Source organism: Heloderma suspectum, chromosome 1 (genome assembly GCF_057233095.1).
Source record: "Heloderma suspectum isolate Gila_16-S chromosome 1, 16-S_ref, whole genome shotgun sequence".
Classification (NCBI taxonomy): domain Eukaryota; kingdom Metazoa; phylum Chordata; class Lepidosauria; order Squamata; family Helodermatidae; genus Heloderma; species Heloderma suspectum.
The window spans coordinates 439,832,424-439,854,937 of NC_139458.1; the positions used below are offsets into that span (position 1 = coordinate 439,832,424).

General features: G+C 47.5%; 1 protein-coding gene across 2 annotated transcripts in view; it reads left to right on the forward strand.

Annotated features, from left to right (window-relative positions):
• Positions 1–459: 459 nt before the first annotated feature.
• Positions 460–22,514, forward strand: part of ASXL2 (ASXL transcriptional regulator 2) — a 136,270-nt gene continuing 114,215 nt past the window's right edge. For both annotated transcript variants that reach the window (XM_084829557.1, XM_084829558.1), the window contains exon 1: positions 460–1,526. In XM_084829557.1, coding sequence (XP_084685683.1) covers positions 1,470–1,526 — 57 coding nt within the window. In that variant the 5' untranslated portion in view covers positions 460–1,469. The remainder of the gene's footprint in view (positions 1,527–22,514) is intronic.

Genomic DNA, 22,514 nt, shown 5'->3' on the forward strand with positions numbered 1-22,514 from the left:
ACAGGAAGGCCTGGCGTGCTGTGGTCCATGGGGTCACGCAGAGTTGGACACGACTGAACAACAAGTTGCAGCAGCTACAGCAGTCGCAATGGGGAGGTGGGTGGGAGACGCAGCAGAGGTGGATGTGATCTCCGTTTGCACTGGCCCCGAAAATGCAGGATGGTTACAAATGGAAGACGTTGCCTGGACCACCTGTAAAATTCCATGAATGAGGCACGGTAAATGCCTTGCCTGGCCGCCCCCCGTGAGAGCCCCCCTCCTATGAGTGCTTGTTGTGGAAGAATTAACACTGAAAGGAACAGTGGTTTGTTTTCGGGATGGAAAATGCCACGGGGTGCTTCCGGACAAGGCCTTTATTCTGCCACTACCCCGCCTTTCGCTGAATTTTACGGGAGGCTCCAACTTCGCAGTCCTCCGGTAGCTTCTCACCGCCTCTTTTTGTGCTTTTCTTACTGCAGAATCCCTTGAGGGAAAAAGGCAGATCGGCCGCGCAAGGCCTTCCGCCTGCGAGGAGCCCTCCGGCTGGGGCCTCCCGGCGCCGGGCGGAGAATGTGGACTCGGCGCTCTTCCACGGCCTCAATCCGCGCAGCGCCTCCTCGCCGCCGCGCCGGGCCGGCCCCGCGCGCCTCAGCACGGCCCCCGCGAGTCGACCCCGGCGCAGCGCTCCGCTCGGAACCAGCCCGCGCCCGCTGGGCGAGGCGCGCTCCGGCCTCCGCCTGGCGACTGCGGCATCTCTCGCGGGCGACGCCCCTCAGCCCTCTCCGCCAGCTGCGCTTGTACCTCACAGCGGGGGCGAAGGGCCGCCGGGCTCGACGCGCCTCGCGGCTCCGGCACCCCGCGCTCCGGCCGGGGGGCGCGCGCGGCTCTGCCGGGTGGCCGCCCGCGCCGCACAACTGCCGAGCCTGGCGGAGGCGGAGGCGGCGCGCGCGGCTCGGGCCCGCGAGGAGATCGAGGCCGCGCCCGCGGAAGTGCGCGTGCACCTCCCGGGGACCACTGCGCATGCGTCTGGTCGGAGAAATCCGGGCGCCAGACCTGGGGAGGAAGTGGACGACGGTGGCGCCGAAGCTGTTCCCTTCACTCCAACCGCGCAGGCGCCGCGCTCCTTCCGTTTCTCCTCCTTTCCCCTCCCTCCTCGAGGGCGGAGCCGTCTGTCAAGAGCTTCCCTTCGGCCCCGCCCCCGCCCTGGTCTTTCCCTTGGAGATGGGCGGGGTCACGCGGTCAGTTGGCAGGCGGGGGGCGGGCAGGTTGAGGCGTCGTCACGTGACTGCTGTAGGAGTCCCAATATGGCGCCGGTAGAAGCCGCGGCGGTCGCGAGCCTCAGGACCTAACGCAGCGGCCCGCCCTTCCGCGAGAGGGAGAGACCCCGCGCGGCCCCGGACACGCCCCCTCCCCTCGCGCCGCCCGCCTTCCTTCCCTCCCTCCCTCCCTCCCTCCCTCCCGTGCTGCGCTCCCGCCAGTGCCCGGCCGCCATGAGGGAAAAGGGCCGCAAGAAGAAGGGCAGGACCTGGGCAGAGGCCGCCAGGACGGTACGCAGGGCGGGGCCCGGGGGGAGGGGAGCGCCTTCCCTTGAGGAGGGGGGATGGCGGCCACTGTAGAGAAGGAGCTCTCTTTCTCCCCCCTCCCCCCCGTTGTCACCGCAATTTCTTAGCACGAGGAGGCGTTTCAGGCGCCTGAAGGGTCAGGACTCCCCCCACGCGGTCGTCCAGGGCCTGTCAAACTGGTTAGGGGGGGAGTAGTCAGAGATTACCCTCCCCCGAATTCCGAAACGGGAGAGGCGGGGGAGGCCGTGGCAAGGGGGTGCTTTGAAGGAAGGGGCAGTCACGGTTCGCCGGTAGAAGGCTGAGTCCTTATGGGGGGAGGGTCGCGTCTGCTTTTGATAGCACGAAACGCCTCTAAGATGACAACCTGCTGAACACGTGTGTTTCTGCCCGCCCAGCCTTGCGTTCCGAGGCCTCGCAGGCAGGGTGAGGTGGGCTTCTGAAGTAACTAATTATGCAAGAAACACCAATAAGGGAGAGTGGAAGCCCTGGCTGCTCAGAAACTCATGGAAACGAATAGAACCCCCCTCCCCCCAGTGTAATTTGGCAGGGTGCTTCATTGGGTTCCATGTCATTTAGGTAACATCTGGATATTGAAGCCACTTAGAGCATTTCAGAGGAAGAGCGGCATGTAATAAAGGTTTGCATCCTACAACTCTTTGTAGAAAGGGCTCCTGGTGACTGCACTGTGCAAGGAAAACTGACAACTCAGATGACTGTTCCCGAACTCTGCTCATTGCAAAATGAAACTGACAAGTGAAGGAAGGTTGCCCTGCAAGGCTAAAAAGTGTGTGCCTGTGAATAAACTGAAATGACATTTTCACTTCTCTTGACTCCTTCTACAACTCTTGTCCTCCCAGACTTATTCCAACATGTGCTCTTTATCTTCCACCTTTTATCATCTGTGCACATGAAGCAGGTTCTTAAGGTGGTGTAGTTAACGCTGGGTGACATGCATTTCCATCTTCCAACTCCTAGTGATGCGGTGATGGCATAAAATGCAGTATTGTCCCCATATTATAGCAACAGTTTTTTGTGCGAGGATCTTGATAGGGAAGGCCATGTGTGCAGCCCCTTTTCTCCTCCTACAGCAGAGGTGGGAACTGTAGCTCTGTGGTAGAGTACTTGCTTTGCATACAGAAGGTTCAGTCTTTGGTATCTCCTGGTCTGGGGCAGCTGCGAGTCAAGGTCCTTCAGGACAGATGACACAGTCACCACTTCGCAGCCATCCGTGGTTTTCTCATGGAAAATGCAGATTTCCGAGAAGGTGTTTTGCTGTGATGTTTTTCGTTCGCTGCGGGTTTCCCTGCAATTGCGAGCCATCTGTCCCTTGTCCAAACCGACTTCGCATTTTACAGTGGGCATGTTATAGGTGTGCGTTGTGCTTGCGTCACTCTGTGCCGCCCCTTTACTCCCCCTGTCCCTTCACAGCTGCACAGTTACAGAGGCACAGAGAGGAGTTTTCATTTATTTAATCACACTTTCACACATTTTTGCAGCTTTGTATCTTCTTAATGGTTGCTTTTGGATGCAGTGCCCCAGGGCTGGGGGGTCTTGGGGGAGGACCAATTTCACTCCGGCCACCATTTTGGAGCAATGGGTAGGCATGTACTGCTCACGCGTGTAAGTGCAAGCCATCGCGAGAGTCTCAGTCTGGGGAACTGACAAACAGATGGCGTGGAAATGAAGGGGCACAGAACACCCACTTTTTACCTAACGAGGGATGGAAAGACACAACAGAACCCCTAAAATACAAAACAGCCATTGAAGTGTCGCACCCTCACGCTCATGGGACTGCACAGCTGCACATTAAACTATAATAGCAAAAAAAAAAAAAGGCACGGCAGAATCTGTTAGGGAAGCCTGCAGTATATTGCAATTGTATCCCAGCAGAAGCAAATTTGAAGCTGAAATGCTGCGCAGTGTGATGGGGTGAAGGGTGAAAGCGGTGCCATGTAGACAGGGCCCTGGCAGGGCTGAAATCCTGGAAAGCCACTGCCAGTCGGCAGAGATGGTCCTGAGCTAGATGGATCAATGATCTGACTCTGTATAAGGCAGCTTCTGTTGTTCCCCTGCTAGCTGTTGAGGCTGTATTTGGATCCACCTCCTCATTCCTATTCCTTGAGTATCAGATCTGTTAATGGTGAAACAGCCCATTCAAGCAAAAGCTACTTGCTACTCCCCAAAATTCTGCCTATGGCAAACTTCCATGATAACTATCTTGTGTTAAGCTCCTAACAACCAATTCCACTGCAGACTCAGGTGCACCTAAGCTCATCAGAATGAGTGGGCTTAAGTTTGTTTAACTGGATAGTCTTAATCCCTGTTGCTTGTTTGAAAAGCAGTTGTATAAATGCATGTTGAGACTTGTTAATTAGTACCAGAAAGTGGTTACCAAGATAGTTTGCCCAACTTGGTCATGAGTGGGTTCTAGAGAGGACTTGTCATCTTCAAGCAAAGATATGGGATAAGAAGGTGCTGAGGTTTTTCAGTGTTGCTGTGTGTGTGAAATTATATATTTATAATTGTGCAAACCAATACAATAGTTCTTCTATTTTGATGCCGCTCAAAACTTAATCTCTGATCACAGTATCTCAGTGCTTCTGTGGTGAGAATTTTCTGTAGAGCTTTTAACCTTTTAATACCATAAATACAATAAAATTATTTTGTGGCTTGGAAACCCCTGATCAGACCCCTGAGTTTTTTGGTCTGATCAGCAAGGCAGTGGACCAACATTGAGAGCTCCAGTGAAAGTTCCTTTGCAGTCAAATGTTCTAAAAATGTAAAGACCATTACAGTCTTCTATAAAGTCTGCTAATAGAGTGAAATGCGTGGTTCTCTTCAGAGGGTGGAGGAAACCCACAATTGTTTTGGATGCAATCATAGTTGATGGGCAGAACTACCAAATAGTGGGATCTTCCATATTCAGTTATATTTCTCAGTTCTGCATAGTATACAGTGGTGTCCCAGTGCTAATGCTAATGATGCTGCACAAGTATAAACCAACGTTTGTGCAGTATAAACTAGTACAATGGCAAAAGGGGCAATTTTTCTTCAAAAAAAGATGTGTGCTCCCTGTGCACCTTGTTTTAAAGAAAATTACCCCCTTTTTTTACTGCTGTGCTGCTGAATTTTGGCAGCAGATTTTGCTGTTGTGCAGGTGTTGGCTTATGCTACCGTAACATTGATAGCACTAGTGCTGTGATACTATCCACAGTATCCAAAGATGTCTAATGTTCACAAGAAATGTATTTGTAGGTGCTCTCCAGAGCTTGCTGAAGCACTGCTGATGGTTGTGTCTTCAGGATAACTTGAACTGATTTTTGTCAGTAGACTGTTCTTTTAGATTAAAATTGTCTAAGCTATCCATGTACCACTGGAGGTGCATGGCGCTGGGTCTTCAAGCAAACAGTATTTCAGCCGTCATAGTTTCTTTTGCTATAAATACCTGCAGGCTGGGATATCTGAGAATCATGGGACCTACTCCTGTGTGTGGAAGTTTACAGCCTTTTAATTTTTTTGCTTTTAGAAAGAAAAGGAAACTTGTTCTATTTTTACGAGGGCAACCCAGATCCATTCTCTGTGCTTTTATTAGAGGAATTCCTTTGTCTTTTTGAGTGACACACACAGTAAATGGCTTTCTGTTGTTGTTCATTGTGTACTTTTAAAGCAGATGTCATGTGTTTATAAAGCGGGGGGAAGCATGTTGGGAAATGTGACACTGCTGGTTATATAGGTTCTGTATTGCCATTTGTAGCCCATTCTCAGAAGGTCCTTAAAGAGATGTAATTTTCTCTAAGTGCCTTGACTCTCTTCTGAGGTATTAAGCACATGCAAAGAACATTGCTGGAAACGGAAAGCACAAATTGCTACCCAGGAAAGAGAGAACATGAGCAGAATTAGGGCCATCCCTATCATTAGGCATCCTTACTGTGCGGGCATCATTTGGATTTTCTGTATCGGTCCCCAAATATTGTGCACTATCTCTAAGCAGGACGGCTACATAATAGAATTGGTGGTAGGTTTGAATATCAGTTCTTTCACTTCCAGGGCAACCAGTAGAGAGAGCTCATTAGTACAAATTATGTGGGCATGCACTCACATTTTGATATTTGATCATCAGTGACATGCCCATCTTTACCACCACCTTTATCTGAGTAAATCACAGTAGGAATCATACTTCTATTTCAGAAAAATCAGGTCCAGCAAATATGCATGATGTTTTTCTCCTGGAGTGTCCAGGGTACATCTCAGTGCAAATTAGTTCCTGGAATTGACAAACATCTGTTCCCAGAAGGTTCATTATGGATGTTTTAATAGAGATCTGGAGGTCTGGCTGTGCACCTGAGTCATCCTGGAAATCTGTGGCAATAGAAGAAAAAAATTCAAAGGAAAAGCTGGTTCACTAAGTGTTGGTTCATACGTTGTTGTTATGTTTATCATCTAGTTAAATAAATGATTTTGTTCACAGCAGTTCCAGTGACTTTCAGTGGACTACACTAGACTTTCAGTAGAGTCAGAGGGTTAGATGTGGATAGAGTTCTAATGCCTGCTTGCTTGTGAAGCTCACTTGGTGAATTTTAGCCAGTCACTAGTTGCTTCTGACTAGCCAGTGGGTCTGGAATTGCCACACATCATGCATTTACTTGTTACAGAGAATCGAAAGGACATTTATTTATTTTCAGTATTTTTATCCTGCTCCTCAACCAAAAAGGCTCCCAGAGTAGCTTAAAAATAATAAAAAGATAGTCCCTGCTTACATGTTTACAATCTAAAAGACAACTCTTTTAGTTGGAAAAAGAGTTTTCGTTAAAAGGAAAAAGGAATAGGAAAGAAAAGGATGGTGGGGAGGATTAAGTTTTTCAGCCGGGCTGGTGTAATGGCCCCACTTTCCACTCTCATCTTCCTCAGCACAGCCTGCTGGAATGGCTGCTGGAGATGAGGAGGAACCTTCATGGAGGTGATCTTCAGGGCTGGTGGAATGGCTCAGCTTCCCTGCCTGCTGGAATTATAACAACATCAATTACCAACCCATTGCATCCCAGTATTTTCTGTGTTGCCTTTCTATCTTTTCAGACTTGATCTGTGGCAGTTTCTTTCACTCATAGCACAGTTGCAGCACCAGCCTGTCCAGTTTGGAGTGGCAATACTTTATTGAGGCTTTTCAAGGCTATTGTGCCTTCAATTAGCAGCTTCTTCCTTGTAGCTTCTGATTGCTTTCTGTTGAGCATGGCCAGGAAACTAGGATGCCTCTTAATTAGCATATCTTTTGCCCCACTGTGGGGAGGGTTTTAATTACTGGCTTCCTTGTTAACTTTTTTCTTTTTTATTGTGAAATAGTGCTATTTTGCAACAACCAAGAAGAGAAAATTGAGAGGAAACCAGTAATTAGGGCACCCCTCCTAGAAGGAAGCAGGACTTGGGTAAGGAGCAATTTATCAGTAATGGTCTGTTTGCGCTGAACAGGGAGCGATTATAGGTTCAAACCACAAGGACAAAGGTTCCAATTAAAGTTGCAAGGAGCCTTTGACTTCTGAGTAAACAGCACAGAAGAGCTTTGGGCATGGGGAAGGGCATTGTTGAATCTTATAGTGCTATATTAAGTGCTGTGTGGAACCACAGTTTTATTTACACTTCCAGCTGTTTTCAGAAAATGAATGCTTAAGAGGGCCCTAGAAGCAGCTAGTATAACCTTCCTCATAGATTTGTTAGGATAAAATGGTGGCGAGAGATACACGACGTGTTCCCTATGTGGAAGAGCTGGTATAATTGCTCGTACTGATACACTCATATTCTTTCTGTTTGAATTTACAACATTTAGTTTTGATGTGTGTACAGACCATTTTTTTAAACTGATAGAAGCAAGCAGATATTGCCAGTCCAATACTAACTTATGTACATGCTGCTGCTGCTCTGAGAACCAGCTCCACAGCTGTAACTTTATATGGTTGGTGAAGTGTTGCAAGGTTACTTTCCTGGCTGGCTGCTTGACAGAGTCATAATTTTGTAAATTGCACTATTTATCATACTGGTTAAAAAGCACTGCATGACATAGCTATGAGGTTACCTTGACTTTTTAGATAGGCATTCCGTGTCTGAAGAGACCATTTTAAAACAAGTTAATTGTGGGTGCAAAGTTGCGCTGAGGCAAGCAGTAATGGCACTTATTCAAAGTTCTTCATAACGTCAGTAATCATTGTAACAGTTCTGTAAGGTAGGTTAATGTTATTCCCATATTGCATATGGGGAACTGTAGGCTGGCAGAGAGAGCCTGCCAAAGATGTGTGAACTTAGGGAGTTGCATGAGTTTAAAGGTTTGAACCAGACACGCCCTGGCTCACCCTGCCAGCCACTGCACTATTTGCAAGTTCTTTCAAATAATATTTTTTAAAGCTACTCTTATGCTCTTAAGTCTCTCACATAGGTAGAATGGGTGTTGGAACACCATAGAACAGCCTTTCCCAACTGGGTGCCCTCCAGATGTTTTGGACTTCAGCTCCCATCAGCCCTAGTTGGCCAATGATGAGGAATCCTGGGAGTTGTAGTCTGAAACATCTGGAGGAAAGCTGATTTTAGGAAAGCTGATTTTAATAAACTCAGAACAATGATCAGTAAGGTCCCATGGCAAGCGACTGTAACAAGAAAAGGAGTCCAAGATGGGTGGGAGCTTTTAAAAAAGGAAATTCTCAAGGCACAATCACAAACAATTCCAACAAGAAGAAAAGGTGGAAGACAACAGAAGAAGCCAATGGGGCTTCCCAAAAAGCTTAGAGATGACCTGAAATCCAAAAACGACACATATAGGAAGTGGAAAGAAGGCCAAATAACAAAGGAAGGGTACAGGCAGATAGCACAGAATTGCAGGGATGGCATCAAGAAGACTACAGCTGAGAATGTGCTGAGGTTAGCGAGGGATGCTAAAAGCAACAAAAAGGCTTTCTTCAGCTACATGCATAGTAAAAGACAGAGGAAAGAAATGGTTGTTCAGCTATTAAATAAGGATGGCAAGATTATAACAGAGGACAAAGAAAAGGCAGAGGTGCTCAATTCCTACTTTGGATCAGTCTTCTCCCAAAAGAGGGTCTGTGACCCCCCTGGCAAAGGCGAAATACAGGCTGAAGGGGCAGGATTGCAGCTTGAGGTTGATAGGCATATGGTCAAGGAACAACTAATTACTCTGAATGAGTTCACATCTCCAGGGCCAGATGAACTGCATCCTAGAGTAATAAAGGAACTGGCAGAAGAACTCTCAGAACCGCTGTCTATTCTCTTTGAGAAATCATGGAGGACGGGGGAAGTGCCAGATGACTGGAGGGCTAATGTTGTCCCTATCTTCAAAAAGGGTAAAAAGGAGGAACCTGGGAACTACAGACCAGTGAGTCTGACATCAATCCCTGGGAAACTTCTGGAGCAGATGATAAAGCAATCCATCTGGAAGCACCTTGAAAACAATGCAGTGATTACTCGAAGCCAACATGGATTTGTCAAGAACAAATCCTGCCAGACGAATCTGATCTCAGTTTTGGATCAAGTAACCTCCCTTGTGGACCGTGGGAATGCTGAAGACATCATATACCTTGACTTCAGCAAAGCTTTCGACAAAGTGCCCCATGATCTCCTGATGAGCAAACTAGCTCAAAGTGGGCTAGATGAAACAACGATCCGGTGGATCCACAGTTGGCTCCAGAATCGGACTCAAAGAGTGCTTCTCAATGGGATCTTCTCAAACTGGGGAGAGGTAACAAGCGGGGTACCGCAGGGTTCAGTCCTAGGCCCAGTGCTCTTCAACATTTTTATGAATGACTTGGAGGAGAAGGTGCAGGGAATGCTGATCAAATTTGCTGATGACACCAAATTGGGTGGCACAGCTAATATTTTGGAAGACAGAAACAAAATTCAAAGTGATCTTGATAGACTGGAGTGCTAGGCAGAAAACAACAGAATGACATTTAATAAGGATAAATGAAGAGAAGACTGAGGGGAGAATATGATAGAGCTCTTCAAGTACTTGAAAGGTTGGCCCAGAGACGAAGGCCAGGATCTCTTCTCGATAATCCAGAGTGCAGAACACGGAATAATGGGCTCAAGTTACAGGAAGCCCGATTCTGGCTGAACATCAGGAGAAACTTCCTGACTGTTAGAGCAATACGACAATGGAACCCATTCCCTAGGGAGGTGGTGGGCTCTCCCACACTGGAGGCATTCAAGACGAGGCTGGACAGCCATCTGTTAGGGATGCTCTGACTTGGATTCCTGCATTGAGCAGGGGGTTGGACTCGAAGGCCTTGTAGGCCCCTTCCAACTCTACTATTCTATCATTCTATGGAGGAAAACAGGTTGGGGAAGGCTGCTGTAGAACATGGATATTTCTTATTTCGGATGGCAGAATACCAGATTAGCTGTGTTCTTAAAAAGGTGATTTTCAGGGTTTCTAGCCTACCAAGATGGGGTGATGGTGACTATGCACAATGTTCTGTCATGCAGAATTTGATATTTGATATGACATAATTCCACATCCTGAGCCAACTGCTGCTTTCTTTCTTCGTACCTTTGTTTGAAGTAGCAGTGATATCCCTGTTTGCCCAAGTCAATTAAGTCAAGAGTAATCTGTCTAGATGCATTGGGTTGGATCCAGCACTGGCCATTTGCCAGCAGAATGGAAACCACTGGTGGAGCAGATTTCCCCTCTGCAGCCCCCCATGTGCACCCCAGATCTGCTCAAGAGGGTGGGGGAGTGAGAGCATGGGGAAGTCCCATTGCGTGAGCAGAAGGCTGCTTGCGCGGTATTGGATTTAACCCACTATTGCCACCAAATTCTGGATGGCCCTGAATTTGGGTATTTCTTTTTAGGATAGGCTTTGCACTTTGATTGGAGTTGGCAAAACTCCCCAAAGAGGGTCTGTGACCCCCCTGGCAAAGGCGAAATACAGGCTGAAGGGGCAGGATTGCAGCTTGAGGTTGATAGGCATATGGTCAAGGAACACCTAATTCCTTTGAATGAGTTCACATCTCCAGGGCCAGATGAACTGCATCCTAGAGTCATAAAGGAACTAGCAGAAGAGCTCTCAGAACCGCTGTCTATTCTCTTTGAGAAATCGTGGAGGACGGGGGAAGTGCCAGATGACTGGAGGAGGACTAATGTTGTCCCTATCTTCAAAAAGGGTCAAAAGGAGGAACCTGGGTACTACAGACCAGTCAGTCTGACATCAATCCCTGGGAAAATTCTGAAGCAGATGATAAAGCAATCCATCTGTAGGCACCTTGAAAACAATGCAGTGATTCCTTGGAGCCAACATGGATTTGTCAAGAACAAGTCCTGCCAGATGAATCTGATCTCATTTTTGGATCAAGTAACCTCCCCTGTGGACCGTGGGAATGCTGTAGACATCATACACCTTGACTTCAGCAAAGCTTTCGACAAAGTCCCCATGATCTCCTGATGAGCAAACTAGCTCAAAGTGGGCTAGATGAAAAAACGATCTGGTGGATCCACAGTTGGCTACAGAATCGGACTCAAAGAGTGCTTATCAATGGGCCCTTCTCAAATTGGGGAGATGTAACGAGTGGGGTACTGCAGTGCTCAGTCCTGGGCCCAGTGCTCTTCAACATTTTTATGAATGACTTGGAGGAGGAGGTGCAGGGAATGCTGATCACATTTGCAGCAGACACCAAATTGGGCGGGATCGCTAATACCCTAGAAGACAGAAACAAAATTCAAAGTGATCTGGGTAGACTGGAGCGCTTGGCAGAAAACAACAGAATGACATTTAATAGGGTTAAATGCCAAGTTGTGCACCTAGGAAAAAGAAACCAAATGCACAATTACAAGATGGGCGATACGTGGCTCAATAACACTACAAACGAGAAAGATCTTGGAATTGTTGTCGATCACAAGCTGAATATGAGCCAACAATGTGATGTGGCTGCAAAAAGGGCCAATGCTCTTTTGGGCTGCATTCTTAGAAGCATAGCTTCCAAATCCTGGGAAGTATTAGTTCCCCTCTACTCAGCACTGGTTAGGCCTCATCTGGAGTACTGTGTCCAGTTCTGGGCACCACACTTTAAGAAGGATGCAGACAAACTGGAGAGGATTCAGAGAAGGGCTTCAAAGATGATCAGGGGACTGGAAACAAAGCCCTATGAAGAGAGACTGAAAGAACTGGGCATGTTTAGCCTTGAGAAGAGAAGACTGAGGGGAGATATGATAGCGCTCTTCAAGTACTTGAAAGGTTGTCCCAGAGAGGAAGGCCAGGATCTTTTCTTGATCATCCCAGAGTGCAGGACACGGAATAATGGGCTCAAGTGACAGGATGCCAGATTCCGGCTGAACATCAGGAAAACTTTCCTGACTGTTAGAGCAATACGACAGTGGAACCCATTCCCTTGGGAGGTGGTGGGCTCTCCCACACTGGAGACATTCAAGACGAGGCTGGACAGCCATCTGTCAGGGATGCTCTGACTTGGATTCCTGCATTGAGCAGGGGGTTGGACTTGATGGCCTTGTAGGCCCCTTCCAGCCCTACTGTTCTATGATTCTGTGAAACGCGAAGTTCAAAGAATCTAGTCTTATTGGTAAAAGTCTATAAAAATGTCTAAGGGAATAAAACCGATTGGTAAAAAGGGAAGTGTGAAGGATAGTTGGCCTTCCACAGACTCTGTTCTCCCCCCGCCCCTCTGTTTGTCCATATATAATGTAGAGTTAATGGGAAGGGTTTTGTGGTTATTCTGGTCGTGGAGCTGAGTGTGTATCCAGCCAGTTGATGGTGTTGAAATTGCTTGTGGGGCTGTGGAAGTCTTCAGCTCATAACGTACTGATATAAGATGATTCTTTAGTAAATTTACTCTGCTAGAAGCTCCAGGATAGTGCCAGGATTTGAAATATATATGAATCCAGTCATGTGGTATTCTTTTAATGTGGAATTTCTGCTTAGTGATGTCTAAATTCTGTTCTCCTATAAATAAATAGCACTGTGAATATCTGAGACTTTGAACTGGGTGTCTAATACCAGTTGATCACATATATCAGCTTCCTTCAACTTGATGTCCTTCAGATGTTTTGGACCTCACCCCCCCCATCATCCCAAGCCAGCATAGCCAGTGATCAGGAATGCTGGGAATTGTAGTCTAAAACATCTGGAGGACACCAATTTGGGGAAGGCTGACATATATGCCTTGAGCCACTGAGTGGGAACTTCTGAGAGGAAAGTTGGGGTTAGCTGAACGGTCTGATGTAGAATAAAGGGTGTGTGTGAATACCCCAGGGTAAGGTCACCCATGATGAAGCAACCTTGCTAAAGCTGTGCCTGCATCTGGTCTGTGCCTGGATGAAGGACCACTTGGGAACCCTACATACACTGCCATAATTCCATGGAAGACAGGTGGAACATAAATGTAATGAGTATCCATGTTATGTTGATTGTTTTGGTCTTGACTTGAGGAGGCAGTGATAACTGCCCCACGTTCTCTTCCTACCAGATGTTCTCAAGCAATCTTTCTTCAAAAATAAGGATGTGCGTTTTCTTTGATGCATATGGAAGACACAAGAGGGGTCCTGTTGGGTCAGACCAAAGGCCTATCTACTCCAGCATCCTGTCTTCCGCAGTGGCTAGCTGGATGTGTCTGGGAAGCTCACAAGCAGGGCAATAGTCTTCTCCTGCTGCTGTTCCCCAGCACTAGTATTGAGAGGCCTGCTGGTTCTCATCACAGAGATAGCAACTGATAGCTTTATCATCCATGGATTGGTCTAATCCTTTAAAGCCATCTAAGTTGATGGCCTTCACCACATTTTATGGCAACGAGTTCCATAGTTTTAAGTATACACTGGTTTGCAGGCTTAAAAGGGAGTAAAAATTGGTTAGAGCCTGTGTTGCCCAAACTTCTTGAGCTTGGGCCTTCATTGTAAATCTGTTCTACCTTTGATCCCTCCCCCCAGTACCTTCCATCTGTTCCACAGCAAGGTATCCATGTAGGTGTGTGCATGCAGCCTGCTGCTGTGCGCAAAGATCTGTGGATCGGGTTACTAACTGAACATTGCCATGAGAAAGAGGAATGGACAAGACATCTCTGGCCCCTGCTGAAACAGTGTGGGAAACATACTTAAAACAAAGCGGTAGCTCTTCCCATTGAGTTGGTGGAGCAGCCAGGGCACCATAAATTGAATATCTGCCTTCTAGATGACATCCAACCCATCCATGTCTTGGCTGGCGAGAAAGGCAGGCTCCAGCTGCCTCAGGGTCCCTCCCCTGGAACTTCCCTTCCAGAATGTTCGGGACCTGTGGCGGGGGGGCAGGCATTTGTCCATCGTTTGAGAACCTGTGGAAGAAAGGGACACTTCAGTTAGAAAGGTGGTACTTGAATTTTTGTGTTCCCTAACAACTGTTGAACCCAGTGATCTTTCTCTCCCCCCCCCCCCCCCGTTATGGAAATGTGATTTGATTAGAAGATCACTGTTTTGAATGCTACATCTGATTGCTTCCAGGGCTCCTCTTCCAAAACACCATCCTGCTGAACTATAGTGTGCGTATCGCATTTCTGACTTAAAAAGAGCAATTCTGTCTCTCCTCCAGACTCTGTGTGGTTCTGGCACATATTGACAAAATGCTTGGGCTCTGGGATGTTGCAGTAGATTAGTGGGATGACTTGCTTGAACTGCAACTCTCAATTGGTTCTTTGCAGACAGGCTAAGCAAGGAATATGTCCAGCTTATGCAGCTGTGTCATGATGCTTTAGTGAGTGGTTCCCTTGGGGGAATCTGGTATGGGCCAGGTTTATTTGAAATTAAATGTATAGGTAGATGGCTTGTCTTCACATAAGCTTGTGTGGCATATTGGTTAGAGTGCTAGACTGCAATAGGGGACATCACATCAGCCATGAAGCTCACTGGGTGACCTCAGACCAGTCATTCTCTCTCTCCCGCCTCTCCCTGCTACCAGATGGTTGTTGTCCTATCCCCTCGGTGCTCAGGCAGAGCTGGGGGCTAGTGAATCAGTGGCTGAAGGTACAACAGAGGAGCAAACAGCCAGAGTCCACAGACAGGCCACATCAGATCCTGAGCAACAAACAAATAACAAGCCAGACAGTACAGATAGAAGGGGCTATGCAAACAGAGTAGTCAAATCCAGGCCAAGGTCAGTTACAGACAGTGGTCCAAGCAAAAGGCAGGGTCCACAGGCAGGTTAGCAGGTTGGAGCTAGAGTCAAATACAGATGTTGTTTCCAGTGGCCGCTGTAAGCTTCTGGGCTTTTATCCTGGAGCTGCCAGAGCACCACGAAAGTCCCAGCTACAGTCATTCACTTTGATTGCAGAGAGTCGGCCTCATAAGTAGACTCAGCTGCAGCCTGGCATTTCGTTGAGGTTCTCTGGGTTGGGCCTGTCTCCTCTGGTGCTGTCATTTCCTGGAACAGCCCTCTGTCAGGAATGCTCTGACTTGGATTCCTGCATTGAGCAGGGGGTTGGACTCGATGGCCTTGTAGGCCCCTTCCAACCCTACTATTCTATGATTCTGTGAACTTAGGGGGCGGTCAGCCTCCTTCTCTGAGGAAGATTCCCCCTCTTCCTGAGGGGCTTGGACCTCAGTGGGCTCCTCCATGGGCTCAGACCTCTGTCATGGCATGGGCCCTGGCAGGTCCTGACATTGTCCTTTTTGGTGGCCTCTAACTTGTCCTCCTCAGGGTCTTCCAATGGGGGCATGACATCACTCCCCTCCCCATGGGCCTCCTCCAGTGGAAGAGAGGGTCCTGGTTTCCCTGGATACCAGAGATGGAACTGACGAATTAATACAGGGCATGCACATCTGTGGCATCTTCCCAGGAGTGCTCCTCGGGCCGTAGCACTTCCACTCTAGGAAGTGTTGATTTTTTTTATTTTTATTTTATTGCATTTATATCCCGCCTTTTTTCCTGTTGCAAGGAACCCAAGGCAGCTTACATGATCCTCCTCCTCTCCATTTTATCTTCACAACAACCCTGTGAGGTAGGTTGGGCTGAGAGTCTGTGACTGGCCCAAAGTCACCCAGTGAGCTTCCATGGCTGAGTGGGGACTAGAACCCAGATCGCTGGGCTCCCAGTCCAACACTCTAGCCACTACACCACACTGTCCACGATGGTGCCGGGAGTCAAGGATATATGCCACTTCATATTCCTCCTCGCCATTGATGACCACAGGTGGTGGTGGGCCCGGTGGGTTATGTAAGGGGTAGTTGGAGGAGGAAAGGATCAACAGGGAGCAGTAGAAAAGAGGATGGGGTATCATAGATGGGAGTATATGCATTGAAATGTGACAAGATTGATTTATGGAATGATCGGGAAAGACCCCAGGTAGTGGGCATCTGGTTTTCAACTTGGGCGATAGGTCGAGAGATGCCAGGCTGATAACCACACCTGGTCGCCTACCTGCAACGAGGGTCCCGGTTCTAGTCTGCAAAGCACTTGTATGCCTGCTTGGCATGTCCCAGTTGCTACTGCAGGAGGTGATGCACAGCCTGCAGCTCTTGGAGGAACTGGTCAGCAGCGGCCACTGGCGATGATGAGGTCATAGAAAGGAAGAATTGAAGATGATAGCCATAGTTAGTGAAGTAGGGCGTCTGCTGTGTGGACGTGTGGGGAGAATTGTTATATGCGAATTCCACCAATGGTAAGACGTCATGCCATTCTGTTGGTAATTTATGTAGCATCGGAAGTACTGCTGTAAGGTGGCATTGTTTTGCTCTGTCTGTCCATCTGACAGTTGGTGGTAGGCAGTGGAGAGGTCTAGTTTCACTTCTAGGAGAGTGGAAAGGGCTTGCCCGAACTGGGCAGTGAACTGAGGGTCTGCGTCAGATACCATGAGGTGTGGTAGGCCATGCAGGTGACAAACATGGCTGATGAATACTTGTGTGGATTCTATGGCTGATGGAATGCCCTTACATGGGATGAAGTAGGCTATCTTTTAGAATAGGTGGTAATGGTGGTATTTCCCTCAGAGGCTGGTAAGTCTGTGATGAAGTCCATCAACCAGGTGCAGGGTTTTGTAGAGACTGAAGTGTTCAATGGGTTGACTGTCATGATATAGTTTAAACCCTTCTGCCCAAAAAGGTCCTGAAGGGGCGACCCCGCTGGCATGGAAGCCCATCTTGAACAGTATAGGGGTAATCCTCTGCAGCCCTGGAAGTGGAGATTTCTCATAGTCAAGTTTGGGCAAAGGGGTTGTGTGCCTGCTGTTGACGTAGTTGATTCGTCATGGGTGAAGGTCTTACTACTGCTGCAAAATTCTCAGAACTGTGGACACCGGTTCCTCATTCTTAGAGATAGTATATTACAGTTTTCGGGACAGAGCATCTGCTTGTCTTTTGTGGGAGCTGGGGATGTATGTCACTTCGAAATTGAAACAAGAAAAAAAGAGGGACGATTGGACCTGTCTCTGGTTAAGTTTCCAGACAGTCTGCAGGTACTCCAGGTTTCGATGGTCTGTGCATACCTCAGTAGGATATGCAGTGCCCTCTAAGAGGTGCTGGCACTTTTTGAGTGCTGAATTGATGGCTGCGAGTACTTTATCCCAGACTGTAGTTCTGTGGGGGCAAGCTTGTGTGCATAGTAGGTGCAAGGCAAAAGAACAAATTGAAAATTTGTTGTATTTTGTGTTATTATTTGTATTGTACGCTGCCTAGAGTGTCTGGGTAGCTGGCCAGATGGGTGGCTAACAAACAAACAAACTCTATCCAATGAGTGCAATTGGAGCAGCATGGCCCTGATGGAGGTGTTGGTGGCATCTACCATGAAGGGCGTCTGTGGGTCTGGATGCTGAAGGAGGGGTTCCGATACAAACAGTTTTTTCAGGTGTTGGAAAGCCCCTTGCATTTCCCCAATGGAAGTGAGTGTGGCACCGGAGCAGGTCTGTGAGTGGGATGGCTATGGGTGTGAAATCTGTGATAAATTGTTGGTAGAAGTTGACAAAACACAGGAACTGCTGTACGTCTTTTACATTCCGGGGAGGATGCCAGGACACTATGGTTTCCAGCTTGGCATGATCCAAGGCAATACCACTAGGAGATACTACATGCCCCAGGAACTCCACCACACCATGGTCAAAAGCACATTTTTCAAAGATGTCCCTGAGAGCTCTGGCTCTGACAGTGAAAAGATCTGCCCCACTGGAATCCTGGGTCCTGGTTCCAACTCTATGGCACAGTCATAGGGATGGTATGGGGGTAGTTTGCTTCCTTTTTACAAAAGACATTCTTTTGGTGGGGGACTGCCTTGTGGGAACCAATGCCCCAAAAGTGGAGACAGAAACTGCACTCTCAGGCCAAGAGTAAGTCCCATAGTGTTTGGAGGAAAATATCACCTCGCCCCTCAGAATCATAGAATAGTAGGGTTGGAAGGGGCCTACAAGACCGTCGACTCAATGCAGGAATCTAAGTCAAAGCATCCCTGACAGATGGCTGCCCAGCTTCATCTTGAATGCCTCCAGTGTGGGAGAGCCCACTACCTCCTAGGTCATTGGTTCCATTGTCGTATTGCTCTAACGGTCAAGAGGTTTTTCCTGATGTTCAGCCAGAATCTGGCTTCCTGTCATTTGAGCCCATTATTCCGTGTCCTGCATTCTGGGATGATCAAGTAGAGATCCTGGCCTTCCTCTCTGGGACAACCTTTCAAGGACTTCAAGAGTGCTATCCTGTCTCCCATCAGTCTTCTCTTCTCAGAGCTAAACATGCCCAGTTCTTTCAGTCTCTCTTTATAGGATTTTGTTTCCAGTCCTCTGATCATCTTTGAAGCCCTCCTCTGAACCCTCTCCAGTTCGTCTGCATCCTTCTTAAAGTGTGGTGCCCAGAACTGGACACAGTACTCCAGATGAGGCCTAACCAGTGCTGAGTAGAGGGAAACTAGTACTTCCCGGGATTTGGAAGCTGTACTTCTATTAATGCAGCCCAAAAGTGCATTTGCCTTTTTTGCAGCCACATCACATTGTTGGCTCATATTCAGCTTGTGATCTACCACAATTCCAAGATCCTTCTTGCTTGTAGTGTTATTGAGCCATGTATCGCCCATCTTGTAACTGTGCCTTTGGTTTCTTTTTCCTAGGTGCAGAACTTGGCATTTATCCCTATTAAATGTCATTCTGTTGTTTTCTGCCCAGCACTCCAGCCTATCAAGATCACTTTGAATTTTGTTTCTGTCTTCCAAGGTATTAGCTATCCCACCCAATTTTGTGTCATCTGCAAATCTGATAAGCATTCCCTGCACTTCCTTCTCCAAGTCATTTAAACTCCTGCACTGCTGCTAGGTTTTATTGTGGTTGTATTGTTATATTGTGGTTTTAATGTTCTGTATATTTTAAATTGTTTTATTGTGTGTTGCTTGGATTTAATTTTTGTGAACCGCCCAGAGAGCTTCGGCTATTGGGCGGTATAGAAATGAAATAAATAAATAAATAAATACAAATGTTGAAGAGCACTGGGCCCAGGACTGAGCCCTTCGGTACCCCACTCATTACCTCTCCCCAGTTGGAGAAGATCCCATTGATAAGCACTCTTTGAGTCTGATCCTGTAGCCAACTGTAGATCCACCGGATTTTTTCATGTAGCCTACTTTTAGCTAGTTTGCTCAACAGGAGATTATGGGGCACTTTGTCGAAAGCTTTGCTGAAGTTGAGGTATATTATGTCCATAGTATTCCCACAGTCCACAAGGGAGGTTACTTGATCCAAAAATGCGATCAGATTCGTCTGGCAGGATTTCTTCTTGACAATTCCATGTTGGCTTCAAGTAATTACTGCATTGTTTTCAAGGCTGGTTGATCGCTTTATCATCTGCTCCAGAATTTTCCCAGGGATTGATGCCAGACTGACTGGTCTGTAGTTCCCTGGTTCCTCCTTTTTGCCCTTTTTGAAGATAGGGACAACATTAACCCTCCAGTCATCGGGCACTTCACCCGTCCTCTGTGATTTCTTGAAAATAATAGACAGTGGTTCTGAGAGTTCTTCTGCCAGTTCCTTTATTACTGTAGGATGCAGTTCATCTGGCCCTGGAGATTTGAACTCATTCAAAGGAATTAGGTGTTCCTTGACCATATGCCTATCAATCTCAAGCTGCAATCCTGCCCCTTCAGCCTGTACTTCGCCTTTGCCAGCGTGGTCATAAACCCTCTTTTGGGAGAAGACTGAACCAAAGTAGAAATTGAGCACCTCTGCCTTTGTCATCTGTTATTTTGCCATCCTTATTTAATAGCTGAACCAACATTTCTTTCCTCTGTCTTTTACTATTCATGTGTCTGAAGAAATCCTTTTTGTTGTTCTTAGCATCCCTCACTAACCTCAGCTCGTTCTTAGCTTTAGCCTTCGTGACGCCATCCCTGCAATTCTGTGCTACCTGCCTGTACTCTTCCTTTGCTTTGCCTTCCTTCCACTTCCTGTATGTGTCCTTTTTTGTTTTCAGGTCATGTCTAAGCTTTTTGTGAAGCCCTGTTGGCTTCTTCTGTTGTCTTCCACCTTTTCTTCTTGTTGGATTTGTTTGTGCCTGGAGAATTTCCTTTTTTAAAAGCTCCCACCCATCTTGGACTCCTTTTCTCATTAGTCACTTGCCATTGGACCTTACTGATCATTGTTCTGAGTTTATTAAAATCAGCTTTCCTAAAATCCAGGGCATGCGTTTGGCTACACTCAGCTTTTGCTTCTTTTAGAACTAAGAACTCCAGTACAGCATGATCACTTTCTCCCAGAGTTCCCGTAACTGCTTCTTTACCCACTAAGTCATCTCTGTTGGTTAGGATCAAGTCAAGGATAGCCGATCCCTTAGTTCCTAGCTCTACTTTCTGTAAGAGGAAGTTATCCGCCACACAAGTCAGGAATTTCCTGGAGGGACCATGTTTGGCTGAATTTGTCTCCCAACAAATATCGGGAAAATTGAAGTCCCCCATTACTACTACATCGTGCTTCCTTGAAACATTGGCTATTTGCTTTTCAAAAGTTTCATCCTCGTCTTCTCCTTGGTTGGGTGGCCAGTAGTAGACTCCGACCACCAGCTTCCTTTTATTCTTTGCTCCATTTATTTCAACCCATATGCTCTCGATGGGGCTACGGAGCTCATCCTCCTGTATTTCTGTGCAGAGATATGTATTTTTCACATACAGTGCAACCCCACCCCCCTTTCTGTTCCTCCTGTTCTTTTTGAACAACTTATATCCTTCAGTTGCTGTATTCCAGTCATGGGAGTCATCCCACCATGTTTCAGTTATACCGATCAAATCATAATTTCCCTCCTGTTTTAAGAGTTCAAGTTCGTTCTGTTTGTTTCCCAAACTCTGGGCATTAGTATATAGACATCGAAGACCATGTGCTTCATAGTCTGGCTTTCTTCCTTCATGTTTGTGAAGACTATTATTGGGCGCTATTTGAGCTGTTCTCTCCATTGTGGTGCATGGGGCTTTCTCCATTATTACTCCCAACTTTACCTCTCCCTCCCCTGTAGGATTCAGTTTAAAGCCTTCCTGAAGTTTTTCATTCTGTGGCCAAACACATTATTCCCATCCTTTGTGAGGTGCAACCCATCCCTTGCCAACAGTCCATCTTCCAGGAAGTATAGCCTGTGGTTCCAGAAATCTCTCACGTCAGCACCACCTTCGTAGCCAGTCACCCACCCGGAGTATTTTTCTTTCCCTTTCTGTTCCTCTTCTAACTACTGGAAGGATGGATGAGAAAACTATCTGGGCCCCAAAGTTCTTAAGGTTTTTATTTTTTTTATTTATTAAATTTCTTAATCGCCCATCTAGCCGGTCACCCAGCCGCTCTGGGCGATGTACGATGTACAATAATACAGCAGTTTAAAACAATAAAATTCCACATTAAAACATGGTATTTTAAAAATACCCTAACCCACCCCAAATGCCTGCCTGAACAACCACGTTTTTAATGCAAGGCGGAAGCTCATTAAAGAGCGGGCATGGCGGAGTTCCCTAGAGAGGGAGTTCCACAAAGTGGGGACCACCACAGAGAAGGCCCTCTCCCTTGTCCCCACCAGTCTAGCTGTCCTGGCTGATGGGACAGAGAGAAGGCCATCCAAGGCTGATCTTGTTGAGCAGCCTGTCTGGTGTTGCTGGAGGCGCTCCTTGAGATAGGCTGGGCTGGAACCATATAGGGTTTTAAAGGTCAAAACCAACACCTTGAATTTGGCCCGGAAAACGACTGGTAACCAGTGCAACCGGATTGATGTGATCACGCCCGGCGGCCACCTTTAATCAGGCGAGCTGCCGCGTTATGCACCAGCTGTAGCTTCCAAACTGTCTTCAAGGGTAACCCCACGTAGAGCACATTACAGTAGTCTAGACTAGAGGAGACCAGGGCATGTACTACTGATGGGAGCAGATGGTCAGGAAGGTAGGGGTGCAGCCGCTGTATCAGATGGAGTTGGTACAGCGCTGTCTGGCTCACAGCTGGGAGTCTAAAGTGACCCCCAGGCTGCTGACCTGGTCTTTCAAGGGTAGCCGTACCCCATTCAACACCAGGTCAGCATCCCCCAACCTCCTTTTGTCTCCCACCAAAAGTACCACAGTCTTGTCAGGGTTCAGCTTCAGCTTATTCTTCCCATCCAGCCACTCACCGTCTCCAGACATTTGGACAGGGATCCCACAGCCAACCTTGGTGAAGATCTGAATGAGAGGTAGAGCTGCATGTCATCCGCATATTGATGACACTGCACCCCAAACCTCCTGATGATAGCCCCCAACAGATTCACATAGATGTTAAATAGCATCGGGGAGAGGATAGAGCCCGGTGGCATCCCACAATTGAGCGGCCACGGGTCCGAAACCTCCTCTCCCAGTGCTACCCTCTGGTGCCTGCTGGAGAGGAAGGACCGGAACCACCGTAATACGGTGTCTCCAATGCCCAACCCCTCCAGGCAGTCCAGGAGGATACAGTGATCAACGGTATCAAAAGCCACTGAGAGGTCAAGGAGAACAAGGAAGGAGCATTCACCTCTATCCAGAGCCCTCCTCATATCATCCA